The 16,118-nt window shown below is 46.4% G+C and overlaps 1 protein-coding gene and 1 long non-coding RNA gene across 5 annotated transcripts in view; one reads left to right on the top strand and one right to left on the bottom strand.

The window, feature by feature from the left end:
- Pbld2 (phenazine biosynthesis-like protein domain containing 2) overlaps positions 1–16,118 on the bottom strand; it is a 34,761-nt gene that overhangs the window by 1,262 nt on the left and 17,381 nt on the right. For all 4 annotated transcript variants that reach the window (XM_006513981.3, XM_006513982.4, NM_026085.2 and 1 more), the window contains exons 3-9: positions 9,985–10,084; positions 9,512–9,610; positions 5,242–5,351; positions 5,094–5,123; positions 3,600–3,688; positions 3,047–3,225; positions 711–773 (exon numbers count right to left, since the gene is read on the bottom strand). In XM_006513981.3, the coding sequence (XP_006514044.1) occupies positions 711–773; positions 3,047–3,225; positions 3,600–3,688; positions 5,094–5,123; positions 5,242–5,351; positions 9,512–9,610; positions 9,985–10,084 (670 nt within the window). The remainder of the gene's footprint in view (positions 1–710; positions 774–3,046; positions 3,226–3,599; positions 3,689–5,093; positions 5,124–5,241; positions 5,352–9,511; positions 9,611–9,984; positions 10,085–16,118) is intronic.
- Positions 85–1,949, top strand: Gm16143 (predicted gene 16143). Its single transcript, NR_152619.1, has 3 exons — positions 85–192; positions 733–904; positions 1,692–1,949. It is a non-coding gene; the product is annotated as a predicted gene 16143 (long non-coding RNA).

Here is a 16,118-nt window from a genome sequence, read left to right as displayed (position 1 = left end):
CCTCCCAGGCCACTTTCCAGGATAAATCCCTCCCCTTCCCCCGGTCCGTGGCCCCTCCCACCTCCACCCCATTCTCCTGCAGCCTAGGACCTGTTCCTTCCTTGAACTCTGGCTACTCACTGAAATGCGCCAGCCCTGTCCCACCCACCTAAAGCTTCCTCAAGGACGTGTGAAGAGATGAAGGTGGAGAAGGCAAGTCCTCGCCCACCCACCCACACACTCAGATCTTCCACCCCTATCCCCCACCCTCACCTCTACCACCCGTTGCCCCTTCTCAGATCAGAAAAGTCAAAGGGAGTTTGGTTTTTTTGTAGTAAGCTAAGGCAAACATAAGGCCGGGTGCACAGGAGGCTCCTTCCCGGCTCCGCGCTCCAGACTCACTGAGGACAGGGAATAAACACCTGTTGTTCCCATCAAGGCCACAGAGACTTTAGTCCGCCTCCTTTCAGTGAGATCGCGTCCCTGGGGATCGGAGCCCTACTTTGATGCTCAGCTAACGTAGCTTCCCCCAGCTGGAGCTCCTATTCTGTGCACCTGAGTCTTATGTCTTTCCTGGGGAGGCTGGGCCTTCAGGAGGCCGAGTCACAGTCTCGCCATCCTGAAGTCCACAGCAGGGCTCTGTCTCAAGAAGCTGCGAGCATTTGAAGGCCTCGTTCAATACCCAAGCACTCAGAGAGAAGGAGAGGAAGGGCAGGGAAGAGCTTTCTTACCTCGCATTTCCTTCTTCCCCAGCTCCTCAGACCAGTAGGGGCCAAGAAGAGTGTGGGTGGACCCTAAAAGAAGTGACAAGTTTTGAGAGCAGGTGTGATGTTTCTCTAACTGTATCCACAATTACAACCAACCATCCAGTTTGACTAAACCTTAGATTGGATGTCAAGGCAGCCACAGCACAGTGTGAAGTGAGGTAAGGGGGGAGAGAGGTTTATGAATAAGCTTTTGCTAAGGACCTGTCAAATCTGTGTCACTCTCTCTGAACCTGCGCTGGCGACAGGGTTATTTTCGTTTGTTTCTTTGTGTTTTTTCTTTTGAGATAGTCTTATGTAGCACAGGCTATCCCGCCACTAGCTGAGGCTAATCTTGAACTTCTCCTTGTGCTGTAACCTCCCAAGTGTGTGTACCACCATGCCCGGCAGGACCGTGGGTTTCAATGCTTGTCCGCCAACTTGTGGTCAAATCAAGGCCTTCATGTGAAGGCGTCTACATCTTTCAGGGACAATAACTCCATCTTCCTGCTGTGTAAATGGCAGGGAAAGGGGAGACTGAGATAACAGGCAACCATCCAGGGCTTTGGGGACCCAAAACACATTCTGTTTAATCGGAGGGTTTATTTATTTATTTATTTATTTATTTATTTATTTGTGTTTTGGTCTCGGCAGTACTGGGGACCCAATATGGCACTCAAGTCCTCTACAAACTAGATCTCCTTGTTTTGGGGGGTTTGTTTTGTTTTGTTTGGGGGGGTTGTTGTAATTTTGTTTTGTTTTTAGTGTAATTTAACCTAGAACTAGAACTAGATCAGAGATTGCATATGAAAATGAAGAACCAAAGCCAGATGGGTGGTGGTGGCACAAATCTTGAATCCCAGCACTCAGGAGGTAGAGGCAAATGGATCAGAGTGTGTTGGTGTGTGTGTGTGTGTGTGTGTGTGTGTGTGTGTGTAATTGTAATTTAAAGACATGTGCACTACTCAGAGTCCTGTCCCGTGGGGAGAAGCTCGCCGTTCTGCATGGACACTGTGGATATTCTCCCGAGTCTTCAGCTGTGCTTTGGATCCCTGTTTTATCCTCACCAAGGACTCGGTGAGCCAGGCTGGCTCTCGGCATTTGGAGCCTCTGCCCATCTCCTTTCAACCCTGATCCTGCTTCCCCTGGCAGGCCCTCCATCGAGCACCCCACCCTTGGCTACCTAGACCACTGTCCTCAAGGAGAATAAAAATAGAAGGCACCCCATTTCTTCCTGTCTTTGATGTCTTCCCTCTGCTTCAGGATAGTACAAGGTCTGCACAGGTTGGCTCAGGGATCTAGGTACATTGTTAGTAAAGGTCACTTGAAGGGTACTTTGTAGCCCTTCCCCTTATCTCGGTGAGCAGAAAGCATAGGGGATAACTTAGCAGCCTAGGACTCCACTTGGCCTGAGCTAGGCACACACCTCTCTCTGAACAATGTACCTAGCAATCAATTAACAGATTAGGGATTCCCCTCCCACTTCAGCTCCTCTGAGCTGCAGGTGTACCTGCTATAAACAATGGGAATAAGTTAAATAAACAACTCCCCTTCACACCCCCTTGATAACATCCTATTTCTATCCAGGTAAATCCTGGAACACAATCTGAGAACCATGCCATGGTCAACAGGCCAATCCAACCTAGACTAGTTTTGGGGTACATGTACAATAAGGCAAATCTGTCCGCAAAGTGAACTTTTAGGGAGTATCCCCTATTTACCATCTTATGCCTATGCATAATTGGGCATGTATATGATGAAAATCAGATGCACTATTGTAAGCAATATGGTCAGGAAGAAAGGGCTTGCATATCTCATATGCTTGCCAATCAAAACGGAAAATCTCCCTAAATTATGTTCTTAGGAACCAAACTCTTCTTTTTCTTGAACCCCATAAAAGAAGATGTCAGGGATAGGAGAGATGGCTCAGAAGTTAAGAGCATTTAGTGCTTTTATGGAGGACTGAGTTCCGGTCCTAGCACCCATACTGAACAGTTCACAACCTCTTGGCACTCCAGCACCAAGTGTTACAGCGCTCTCTCCTGGCCTCTGGGAGTACTGCACAGACAAGAGCACAGACAAGACTCACAACCATACATACATATTCCTAAGAACAATTGGACCCTCAGTAGTAGTTGCTCATATAGCTCACTATCTTGACAGTGTGCCCTCTTCTGATCTGTACTATTGCTTTAAAGAAACCTCCCTCACTACTTTGTAATCTCTCTGGGCTTTTATTTCAATTCTTTGAGTAAGACTACAAGCACCTGGTTATGCCCAGCCCAGACTCTGACCACAAGTAACTTCAAGGGAAGAAAGAGTACCTGTCACCGGGTCTTCAGCCACACCAACCCACGGCGCGAAGCATCTGGAGTAGAAGTCATACAGGGCTGTCTGCCCCCCAGGCTCTCCTTTGACAGTGAGGATGAGGCCTCTCACCTTCCCTGTCTTCTCAATTGCAGGCAGAGGCTCTGTGTTCACCTTCAGGCTCTCTAGAAAGGACCTTGAGCACAAACAGGGTGGGTGAGGAATCAGCATCTCCACCCCACCCTACACACACGGGAAAGAGGCTGGACTGCGCCCAGATGGCTCAGCAGAGGGAAAGGAGACCCTGCCCTGACACCTCCCCGTGGGAAAGAATGGGGTGGGACCAAGCATGGCGGCAGATGCCTCTCATCCTGGCACTCGGGTGGCAGAGGCAGGTGGATCTCTGTGAGTGTGAGGCCAGCCTGATCTACACAGTGAGTTCCAGGCCAGCCAGAGCTACACCGAAGAAGAAAAAGGAAGGGAAGCCATGCTTTGGAGACAGCACAGCCTGACCAAAGCAGAGCTGGAAATCTGGGTGCTGGCGTGTAGATGGTTAAACGTGGTGTTTACCTGTCATAAGAATCGCTGAGCCGGACCAGGAGGTTTTTGGTATCTGGAGAGTACCGGATGTCCTGGACCAGGGTGTCACCTATGGCTGCCTGGGAAGCAGACTGAAACTCCTTAGAGGGCCAGCTCCTCTTCGGTTGCTGGATGTGTGTCTAGCATGCCAGAATCCCTGGGCCAGTCCCCAGCACCACATTAACTAGGCTTGGGGATGTGTGCTCATAGCCAAGAGGGAAAGGCAAAGAGGTCAGGGGTTCGGGGGCAGCCTCGGCTAGTAGCAAATGTGGAGCCAGGCTGGGATGCTGAGATTCTGCCTCAAAGCAAATAACAGAACTAGACAGCTGGGTGCACTCCTCTGACAACAGTGCATGGGAGACAGAGGCAGGAGGCTCTTTGTGAACTCGGGGCCTGTATTGTGTATATAGTGAGGTCAGGGCCAGCCAGGGCTACACAGCGATCTCCTCAACGACAGCAACCCCTCCTCAGGGCCATGACTCAGTCTCTATGAAATATGTGTTGTCAGTCAGGTCCCGCATTGCCCCCAGCTCCCACGAGGCTCCTTCAGTTTCAGGACTCAAAGTATGGCTTCAAGACAGCTAGCTTCCTGACCAACAGAGGGGCCTTTCAGGGGGCCATGTAGCTTCCCCCCTGCCAGCCCCGAAGCAGGCACAGTTCATCAGTGCTCAGCATGTGTCCCAACACACAGCTCCATCAGGCAGGTCCACAGGAGTCGGGCTCCGCCCCTCCCCCATTACCTCCTCCCTCTTTCTATTCCTGTCTGCCTCTCTCAAGTTTGAGTCAACCTAGAGTCAAGTCTGAACTCGAGTGTCAATCGTCTTTCAAGGTGGGAGCCTTTTGCCCTCCTCATTGAGTTGGAAAAAGTCATGAACTAGTTGTATGTGCACGTACAACTAGGACACCCTGTATCTGCTCCATATGCCAGAACCCAGGGCTGGGCCCATAATTAGAACTTGTCTTGCCATGCTCTGCTCAGTAAGCACACTATCTTATTGATTGGAAATGCATCCCTTCATGGTCCAAAGGGGCTGAAGACGCCAGATATCTTCCTCACCACCTCTTTCCTGCCCCTCCTCCCCCCCCCTCCCCGTCCCGTCCCCGTCTCCCCCTCCCCCTCCCTCTCCCTCTCTCTGTCTGCCCCAAACTATCTTACTTCTGTCTCACAATAGAGATTATGTTGCTCATGGTTAAATCAGATGAGTCAGGTATAATTGTATAACTTGTAATCCTAGTACTTGAGAGGCAAGGTCAAGGCTAGCCTGGGCTACACAGTAGGAAAGAAAGATTACAAGTCAATGAAAGCGATCAGCCTTACTAAATAAACACATGACCAGCATTCTGACTTGGATTCGCCTAGGCTTCTGCAGCAATGCATCCACTGGACAGGTGAGGTTATTTTATGGGGTGAGGTCACACCTGAGCGTCCAAACACAAACAAGCACATCGCATCACACAGGCTCAAAGCAAATTCTTTTCACCCACCTTTATCAAGTCTTCAACTTCATGGAAGTCCTAGAAGGGGGCAGAGATAAAGTCAGTGATGAACAGGAGAGCCGTGGGCTTGAACTCGGTCCGTGGCAGTAACTGCACACATTAGCAGCCTATGAGAGTGCAGTAACTAGGAGCTAACCTGGGGGAAGGTTGGGTAGACAGGAAAGTCCAGGACGATCCCATCTTCTTCTCTTCTGGCCTTTAGCTCCCCGCTCATTGTGACAAAGGTCAGGGTGCTGTTCGTGTTCTCTGGACAGAGGAGGGGTCAAAGGTCAGGAAAATAAGTGTGATTGTGTTTTCTGGGGATTCATTGCTGTTTGTGTTTGGTGGTGGTGGTGGTGGTCATATAGTATAGTGTGTGTGTGTGTGTGTGTGTGTGTTACTGTGGAATGAACCCAGAGAGTCACACATGCAAGTTCCTCCCACTAAGCTATCTCCCCAGTTATCCTAGGTCTTTTTCATCTTTGACTGATGTCTCTCTGGCCAGTGGGGCTGGCCTTGAATCCTCGCTGTGGCCCAGAAAGGCTGTGAAGTTTTAATCCTCTCTCCTCAGCCTCCTGAACAACTGGACAACTTCACCAGCTAAACTTGTCTTCATTCTTCTTCTGTACCCCACACACAAAATCATTTTCTCATCCTGATCAGGTTTTATGACCAGAAAGAAAAGTGTCTCCCTAATACTTGGTCCTCAGCTAGTTGTACTGTTTTGGGGAGAGACATAGTTAACTGGGTCACAGGTGAAAGGGCTCACATGGGGGATTTTAAGAGGGACACTAAGACAGATTGTTCAGGAATTAGGAGTTGATTCTAAAGAATTGTTACCTTTTAGAGTTTGGGGGTGGTTTTATAGTAAAAGCCTTCCCAGGAAGGAGACAGGAAGTCTGCTACTTAAGGACTCACAATGACTCAGTAAGGTGCCTGTCAGTGTCTTGGGAGGAAAAGGACTTCTGCCCGTACTGTGGTCTGAGCAGTGGCTACGGTTCTAACATGACATCCTTACAAAGGGCCACGGGCCTCGGAGGGTTATAACGTGGCCAGCATCTGAGCCAAGGTTGTTGCTTCCTCTCTAAGTTCCGTGTTACTAGTGCAAGCTCTTAAAATCATGGTCCATGCCACCATGGCCACTGTGATGGTCCGTATCCCCTGTACCATGAGCCAAAACTTGCTTCTGTCAGATATTTTATTGCAGCAACAGAGAGGAAATTAATATACCAGATAACATGGTTGAGAGGGCTTGGCTAACTCACAACTGCATCTCCTGCCAGGCACAGACTCCCTCAAGAACCTAAGGACAGTTGAGTCTGTAGAAGACACTACTGGGTCTCCTCCCGCCATAGCCCTACCTCCACCTCTAGCTCCTTGCACCAGCTTTGTCTTATTCTTCACCTCTAGGTCCATGTCTAGCATCTACCTTCCTCAATGGTGAGTCACAACCTCTCTCGTAACTGAATGGAGATGTTGCAAACAATGTGTCAATAATACAGGGCCTCTGAACACCCAGCAATCAAAACTTAATTCAAAATCGTATGTGTAGTGAATAAAAAGCATTTCTGGCTGTGCTCACTTATGTTGTGGCATGGCATCACGGCCAACTTGTGACAAGCACACTTTCATCCCGCATGCCTCTGCTCCTCACACCAATGAAACACGTAGGCTAGATCTGAGACTATGGCAGATTATAAATTGCACCATTTCTACTACACATACCATGTGTTTCTCTTACAGAAACATAAGTTTAATTACCGAGAGCAAAGATGTTTCATATTTTTCAGTGGTCATTTGTCAGCATATAAGTATCAATTCAGTATCTCTTTGAATTTATATTACAATGTTTGATTTTATTTTCTATTTTCAGAAAAACAAGCAAACAAACAAACATTATGCTGGGCAGTGGTGGCGCATGCCTTTAATCCCAGCACTTGGGAGGCAGAGGCAGGCGGATTTCTGAGTTCGAGGCCAGCCTGGTCTACAGAGTGAGTTCCAGGGCAGCCAGGGCTACACAGAAAAACCAAAATAAATAAATAAATAAATAAATAAATAAATAAATAAATAAATATGTGTGAGTGTTTTGCCTGCATGTATGTCTGTGCACCACATGTGCACATTGCCCCCAGCAGCCATAAATTTCCTGGGTTACAAAGGATTTGTGAACCACCATATGGTTTCTGGGAATTGAACTCAGGACCTCTGGAAGAGCAGCCGGTGCTCTTAACCACTGAGCCACCTCTCCAGCCCCTAAAATGTTTGACTTTTAAAATTACTCTTTGAGTTTTAGCTACATGACTCGGCGGCTAAGGGCACCTTCTGACAAGACAAATATGTGGAGTTCAGCACCTCAGTCCACATAATGGAAGGAGAGATCAGACTCCTGAAAATGATGCTCTGAGCTCTACATGTACACTGTGGTATTTGTTTGTGCATACATAAACATTGATTAATTAATTAATTAATTAAAATATAATAAAAATTGTTTCAGGACTCTAAAGCCCTTTTCTGTTCTCTACAGGCATGGCCCATACATGATATACAGATAAACATGCAGGCAAAACCACTTATACTCATAAAAATAAATGGAAAAATTGGCAGGCTCCTAAGAAGGAAGGTCCAGGGCATCAGAGATAAAGAAGATAGAACATTAGTCTTGCATAAGCTATGTCCTATGCCAAGCAAGCTTAATTAAAAAGTATATAACCTTATATACTAGTTCAAGAGGTAGGGGATAGGACAAAGTCAACGGAAACTGTCATACAATGGGGTGAAGTCATCGGGGAGCTAAAGAGACATAGGGTGAACATGGGTTCTCTCCAGAGCATCAGAGACAGAGCACACAGTAACCTAGGGATTGACAACTGTAGCCTGTACAGTGGGAAGAGTTGGGTCCTTGGGATCTGAAGCCACAGCTCCCCCAAGGCCCTTACCAGCTCCAGGCTATTACCAGCTCTGCCAACCATATTCCAGGTTTTAGAGAAGGAGCTGTGTTCTATATAGCAGAGGCTCCACATATCAGAGCCTCAGGGAGAGCCTTAGATCAGTCTAGCCTTCAACAACAACAGCAGCAGCAGCAAAAGCAATTGTTTTTAGTTGCTGTTTGAGGAGCTGGGTGTGGTGGCTCACAGCTACAACCGAAGCACCAGGAGACAGAGGTCAGAAGACTGAAAGTCTAAGTCCCTCCCACCAGGCCCAAGTACCAAGTTCCAGGCCAAACAGAGTTAGGTAGGAAGAGCCTGTTTTTTTTTTTTTTTTTTTTTTTGAGACAGGGTTTCTCTGTACAGCCCTGGCTGTCCTGGAACTCACTTTGTAGACCAGGCTGGCCTCGAACTCAGAAATCCACCTGCCTCTGCCTCCCGAGTGCTGGGATTAAAGGCGTGCGCCACCACGCCCGGCTGTTTTGTTTTTTTAAAACAGAGGATATGGCTCAGTTGGTAGAATGCTTGCCTAACATTCATGGAGCTGGGGTTCAATCCCCAGCTCTGCATAAAAGGTTTGCATTATGGAAAGCCTGTAATACCAAGACTTGGGCGAGGAAAGGAACTAAGAGCAGAGTTCAAGGTCAGCCTGGAATAAGAGACCCAGTCTCAAAAAAAAAGTATGACTTTAAGATCTACTAAAGGCTAGGTAGCAGATGCCTATCTAACCAGCCACTTCTGCTGTTGCTAATGGTACAAGGAAACTTCCTCATGCCTGAGTTGACTGCATAGTCTGTTATGTTCTGTGTTTTGCTGTTCCTGGAAGCCAATCACAATCTTCATTTTCCAGACATTACACTATATGCCAAGTCCATTCTGGCCATGCAAATCCCTCTGCCACATGTAAATAAATGAAGTTATTAAAAGAAATTCATGGGACTAAGCCATGGTGGTACATGCTATAATTGTAATACAAGGAGCCTGAATTTTAAGGCCACCATCATCTACATAGGAAACTCAATGCCAGCCTCAGCTAAATGAAACCCTATCACAAAGCAAACAAACAGCCGGGGCCTAGCAAACACATAAGTAGATGCTCACAGTCAGCTATTGGATGGATCACAGGGCCCCCAATGGAGGAGCTAGAGAAAGTACCCAAGGAGCTAAAGGGATCTGAAACCCTGTAGGTGCAACAACATTATGAACTAGCCAGTACCCCGGAGCTCTTGACTCTAGCTGCATATGTATCAAAAGATGGCCTAGTCGGCCATCACTGGAAAGAGAGGCCCATTAAACACGCAAACTTTATATGCCCCAGTACAGGGGACCGCCAGGGCCAAAAAGTGGGAGTTGGTGGGTAGGGGAGTGGGGGGGAGGGTATGGGGGACTTTTGGGATAGCTTTGGAAATGTAATTGAGGAAAATACGTAATAAAAAAATATATAATAAAAAAAGCAAACAAACAAACAACAATAAATAAACAAATAAGCAAAGTCCACCTTACTTCTTTTTTGAAACAGCACAGCTGCAGAAGCCAGCGTGGCGTGGCCACACAAGGGGAACTCGGCCTCTGGGGTAAACCACCTCAGCCCAAAACGGGAACCTTACAAGGAGAAAAGGTTAAAGAAAAGCAAGGTCAAACCACACAGTCAGGTTAGAACACTTCAGCATCTTCTCCCCTAAATCATTAGTGTGGCTAACAGGGAAAACCTTCCTTAGAGGCGTGAGCACGAGATAGAGAAGCATTCTGCTCCCTCCTGGGAGAGGTCCCAAGGAGCTTGGTCCCCGGGATCCAACATGGCAGAAGAGACCCAACTCTTACAAGCTGTCCTCCAACTTCACACACACACACACACACACACACACACACACACACACACACACACACACTGTGGCATGTGCACAGGCATACACACACACAAATGCATACACACACACAAATAAATGTAAGACAAAAACCTTAAATGTATAATTTACTTTGTGTGAAGTCATCAGTTGGTTGCAGTTTGCGGACAAAAGCGGTTTCAGAGAGGTTCATTTCCCTTGCAATGTCCTGATGAGCATCTTCATCCAATGTCTTAAATAGAAAAAAAAAAAAGTTATTGAGAATCTGGAACACAGATCTGACTTAACATAGCAGCTTATCGGCATCAAAAGTCAAATGCTTAGACTAGGTATAATGGTGCACATGTGTTGAGGGGGGGTTATATATTTATTTGTGGTAATTTGAATGTAATTTGTCCCCATAGGCCCATAGGGAGTGAGTGGTACTATTATGAGGTGTGGCCTTGTTGGAGGAAGTGTGTCACTGTGAGGGTGGGCTTTGTGATTTCTTATGCTCAAGCCTGCCCACTGTGATACTCAGTCTTCTGCTGCCTTTGGATCTAGATGTAGAACTCTCAGTTCCTTCTCCCACACCATGTCTGCCTGCATGCCGCCATGTCCTGCCATGATGATAATGGACTAAACCTCTGAAACTGTAAGCCAGCCCCAATTACATGTTTTCCTTATAAAGGGTGTTGTGGCCATGGTGTCTCTTCACAGCAATAGAAACCCTAAGACAATGCTTAAAAGGAAATTCAAGTTACATGGTAAAGAATTAAAGATTCAGCCAGGCAATGGTGGCGCACGCCTTTAATCCCAGCACTTGGGAGGCAGAGACAGGTGGATTTCTGAGTTTGAGGCCAGCCTGGTCTACAGAATGAGTTCCAGGACAGCCAGGGTTACACCGAAAAAAAACACTCACTCACTCTCTCTCTCTCTCTCTCTCTCTCTCTCTCTCTCTCTCTTTGTTTATTTTCTTGTTTGTTATTTTTTCTTTTTAGATTTTTGCATTTTCTTTTTTTTTTTTTTCTTTTCTTTTCTTTTTTTTTTTTTTTTTTTCAAGACAGGGTTTCTCTGTGTAGCCTTGGCTGTCCTGGAGCTCACTTTGTAGACCAGGCTGGTCCTCGAACTCAGAAATCCACCTGCCTCTGCCTCCCGAGTGCTGAGATTAAAGGTGTGCGCCACCACTCATTGTTTTTTGTTTGTTTTTTTTTTTTGGTTTTTTTGGTTTTGCACTTTCTGATTATCCCGTGAGTTGCACTAGAGTTGCATACAGGAACATGAATGATGGTTGCTTACAGTGTCACAAGCAGTTCAACACCTATACCACTGAAGAAAATGTCTCCCTCCCACTAAGTGCCTATAAATCCATGGAGATGATCAAGGCCTCGTGAAGCACGGTTCTGAAACTCATTCTTCATCCTGTCTCTGTTCCTTGAGTGCAGGGATTGTAGGTAAGGGGTGTACTCTGTTTACATGGTGCTGAGACCCAACTCAGGATTTTGTACATGTTGGGCAAACACTCTACCAACTGAGACACATCCTCAGCCCCACTTCCTTTATTCCAACAACAAATATAGTTGGGTTTATTTTTAAATCAGCCACATCAATACATCCTGTATACTATAGTACTTGGAAGATGAAGGCAGGAGGGTCAGGCTTCACAGTCATTCTCAGCCATATAGCAAATGTAAGGCTGGCATGGGCTGCTATACGAGACCTTGTCTCCAAAACAAAATGATAGGTAGGTAGGTAGATAGGTGATAGATAGATAAGTGATAGTAGTAGATAGATAGGTGATTGATAGATAGTAGATAGATGATAGATAAGTGATAGATAATAGATTGATAGATTGATAAATGATTGATAGTAGAAAATTTATTGATAGATAAATAGGTAGTAGATAGATGATAGACAGATGATTGATAGATAATTGATGATGGATACATGGATGAATGGATGGATAAATAGATAAATAGATAAATAATAGATAGACAGTAGGTTGATACATGATTGATAGATAGTAGATAATAAGTAGTAGATGATAGATAGATGATTGACAGATAATAAATGACAGACAGACAGACAGGCAGACAGACGGTGGATAGACAGAATATTAGTTTTTCATTTTGAGTGGCTCAAAACCCAGGCTTTAACCCAATCCTCTGCACTGCCTGGCCATCACAAGCTCCTTATTATCTCATTGAAACTCTGCAGAGAGGAAAGGCGCCAACAAGCAGAGAAGAACAGGACACCATAAGGCTTCTAAGAGCACAGGGAGTGCTGAGTGAGGGCCATGGCCGAAGGAGGCTGATGCAGTCAGAGGCCCTTTCCCTGACCTGCCCAATCAGATTGTCCTCGAAAACAAGACGCCAGAGGAATCCTGGTGCACATTAAAGTCTAAGAAGTCCTGTTGTATAAGCCATGGCCCTGTGTGCGAGGGAGTCAAGACACCCACAGGCAGCAAACATGAGCCATGTCACCCAGCAGACCATTGAGGTGGGCAGGGTTGGTTTGTTTGGGGGTTGGGGATGCTGGAGGCTGAACCCAGGTGTTGCCCATCATGTGTCTTCTGCATTAAGCTTCATCGGTAGCCCTGAGATATGAAGATTTTAACAAGAAGTACTACGGGCTTTAAAGATGCTCACAACCAGCCAGGCATGGTAGCATATGCCTTCAATTCCAGCACTTGGGAGGCAGAGGCAGTCAGATTTCTGCAAGTTTAAGACCAGCCTGACCGACAAAGTGAATCCAGAACAGCCAGGGCTCTGTTACACATGAAAACCCTGTCTCCAAAAAGCCAAAAAGCCAAAAAGCCAAAAAGCCAAAAAGCCAAAAAAAAAAAAAAAAAGATGCTTACCACCTGTAAGTCCAGTTGCAGGGGATCCAGTGCCCTCTTCCAGCCCCTGCCAGCATCAGGAATGAACATGGTGCCAGGCAATGGTGGCACATGCCTTTAATCCCAGCATTTGGGAGGCAGAGGCAGGTGGATTTCTGAGTTCAAGGCCAGCCTGGTCTACAGAGTGAGTTCTAGGATAGCCAGGACTACACAGAGAAACCCTGTCTCAAAAAACCAAAAAAAAAAAAAAAAGGAATGAACATGGTACACACTCATACATGCAGGCAAACATTCATACACATGAAAGAAAAACCAATCTTTGAATGTATAAATCTATTGATAAGGCTGGGTCGGGTTTTGGTGAGGTAGACATGAGAATGTGAGCAGAGTCTTACATTGGGTAAGTGTCTTAGGCAGGGCACAGCCTCCTAAAATCAGGGAATATAGTATAGCACATATGGGTAGAGTCCCTGAGGTTCACTATGGTATGAACTCTCAGGAACACACACACACACACACACACACACACACACACGAATTTTCATCACAATATTCATTCTTCCATTTTATACTACAAGCTTCTTTTGCCGGTAGAACACTAGATTGGTGTGTACAACCCACCCTCCAAATAACCGGACACGGCTGTCTGTTTTGTTTTGTTTGAGACAGGGTCCCAGGTAGCCTCAGATGGCTGACCTATGTAGCTAGAACGACCCTGAACTTCTGGCCCTTCTTCATCTACCTCCAGAGTTCTGGGATAGATCACAGACATGCACCCCCATGCCCAGCAGCCCTCTGGTTTCAACATCCATTTCCTTTCAACATCCATTCTCCTTTCCTCAAGGAGATCAAATTCGCAGTACCAAGAGCAGAGTGATGTTTGCTGTTCAGAACGCCAACATCTGACAGTGTGAGGTAATAAGATGCTAGCTGACAAAAGCCTGCTGACAGGAGCCTGATATAGCTGTCTCCTGAGAGGCTCTGCCAGTGCCTGACTAATACAGAAATGGATGCTCACAATCACCCATTAGACGGAGTACAGGGTCCCCAATGAAGGAGCTAGAGAAATACTCAGGGAGCTGAAGGGGTTTGCAGCCCCCTAGGAGGAACAACAACATGAACTAACCAGTAACCCCAGAGCTCCCTGGGACTAAACCACCAATCAAAGAAAACACACAGAGGGACTCGTGGCTCTAGCTGCATATGTAGCAAAGGATGGTCTAGACGGTCATCAATGGGAGGAGAGGCCCTTGATCCTGTGAAGGTTCTATGCCCCAGTGTAGGGGAATGCCAGGACTAGGAAGCAGGAGTGGGTGGGTTGGGGAGCAGGGGGAGAGGGGAGGGGATAGGGGACTTTCGAAGGGGAAACTAGGAAAGGGAATAACATTTGAAATGTAAACAAAGAAAATATCTAATAAAAAAATTAAATTAAAAAAAAAAGATGCTAGCTGACATCTTAGGATCCATAGGATTATTGAGCCCGAAAACCAGAATAAAGTTTAATTTTATACTCCCATCTTGTGGCAATAGAGAGACATGGCAGTCTAGGTGTGACATCTTGTCTTCTGGGTCTTTGTCCCTCTAATGTATTGCCCTTCAGAGAAGCCAGAAGACCTGGTACAGGAAATGCTAAAAACCACACAAGAAGACATTGGGACCCTTCCCCTGCAACAGAACCCCTAAAGGAGGCGCTGTCTCCACCATCATGTGTTCCTCCTAGTCCTTATGGAGGCTGGGGGTGTAGCTCAGCGGTAGCGTGCTTGCCTAGCATGACTAAGGCCCAACCTCCAATTAAAAAAAAAAATCAAACTCTATCACATAACCCAAAGTTTATACTCACTGTTTCATTTTAGGCTTCACACATACTGGGCAAGATCTATCCCACCAAGCCACACCCCCAACCTTCAAACTCTCTTTTTATGTCCTGTCTAATCCACTCCAGGGTAAAACCCACGGACCTAGTGACTGCTGGGCAACAAGAATTCTATTATTACCACTTTTATTATTACTAGTACTATTATTACTAGCTCTGTAGAGTTGCGTGTGTCTACATGTGGGTAGGCATACATAAGTTTAGGTACCCGAAGAGGCCTGAGGCATTGGATCCCCTGACGCTGATGTTACAGGAGCCTGTGAGCTGCCATGGCGGTGCTAGGAATTGAACCCAGGTCCTCTAGAAAAGCAGCAGCAAGCGCTTGTAACCACTGAGTCACCTCTCCAACCCCAAGAATTCTGGGAGATTTTTATATGTATTTTTGAAGAGTTATTATTATTTACCTGAGTGTTTTGCCTGCATATATGTCTGCAGATCACGTGCACATGTGTCTAGTGCCTGCTGAGTTCAGAAGAGGGCACTGGATGCCCTAGATCTGTAGTTACCGATGACTGTGAGCCACCACGGGCTGCTGGGACCTGAACCTGCATATTCTACAAGAGCAGCCAGTGGTCTGGCCTGCTGAGCCATCTCTCCAGCTCCTAGCAAGAGTTCTTAGGAGAAAGGTTTGCCCCAGTTCAGGTGGCTGTAACTTCTTCATATTGTTCTGCATGAGCCTACCCGGTGCCTCTCACATGCTGGGCACCGTATGTTAGAACAAGTGGAGTGGGTTAGGATCTCGGGGTCATTGCTGACTGAATTAAAACCAAGATGAATTTCCTCCCCAGCCCCTGAGGTTCCAAAGACCAACCAAGGCACACCACCACCAAAGCTCCCCTAGGGCACCAGTGAGTTATCGGGCTTCCTTACAGAGCGAGGTGAGGGCTTCTTTACATCTGTGTCGGAGTGCTCCCCTAAAATGTGGCACCAGAAGGGCTTTTACCAGCAGTGATGGCGACTTTCCTATAGTGACCCTGAGCAAAGTTTAGCCACAGCCAGAAAACCAAGTTCTTCAGATAATCTCATCTCAGTCAAATCATTTTCAATTAAGTTTACTGACTGATATTATACATAAAACATACAAATTATATCTATGGGCACCATACAATGTTTTTATTTGATCACATTTTAAATAAGTTAAAAAAAAAAAAAAAGACAAAACACCACAACCAAAATTCACTCAAGCCCTGCCCTTAGACTCTCATGGCTTTTTTCTTTGATGAAATCCAATATTGTTTAAGGAGATAATCCAGTAGAAGAGCCCTTGCCTAGCCGGTAGAAGGCCCAAAGTTGAAGCCACAACACAAAACAAAACCAGCAAACAAAACCCAACTGTTCCACTCTGGCAGTCCTCGATGTCCCTGCCACCTGAAGGTCTTTTACTCTCTGTGGTCACCAAGGAAGAATGACCAAAAGTCCTCTGCCAAGACTTAGCTGGCTCTTGACGTGAATAGCTACAGAAAAGCTCAGGGTGCCGGACTGAGGCTCCACTCGGCACTGTGCAGGCTGGAATGCTGAGTCCTTGGCTACTCATGGTCTTTCTACCTTCCTATCCTCCTCCCACTCCTACTTAGG

This window comes from Mus musculus, chromosome 10 (genome assembly GCF_000001635.26).
Source record: "Mus musculus strain C57BL/6J chromosome 10, GRCm38.p6 C57BL/6J".
Classification (NCBI taxonomy): Eukaryota; Metazoa; Chordata; class Mammalia; order Rodentia; family Muridae; genus Mus; species Mus musculus.
This window is presented reverse-complemented; position numbering and strand designations above follow the sequence as displayed.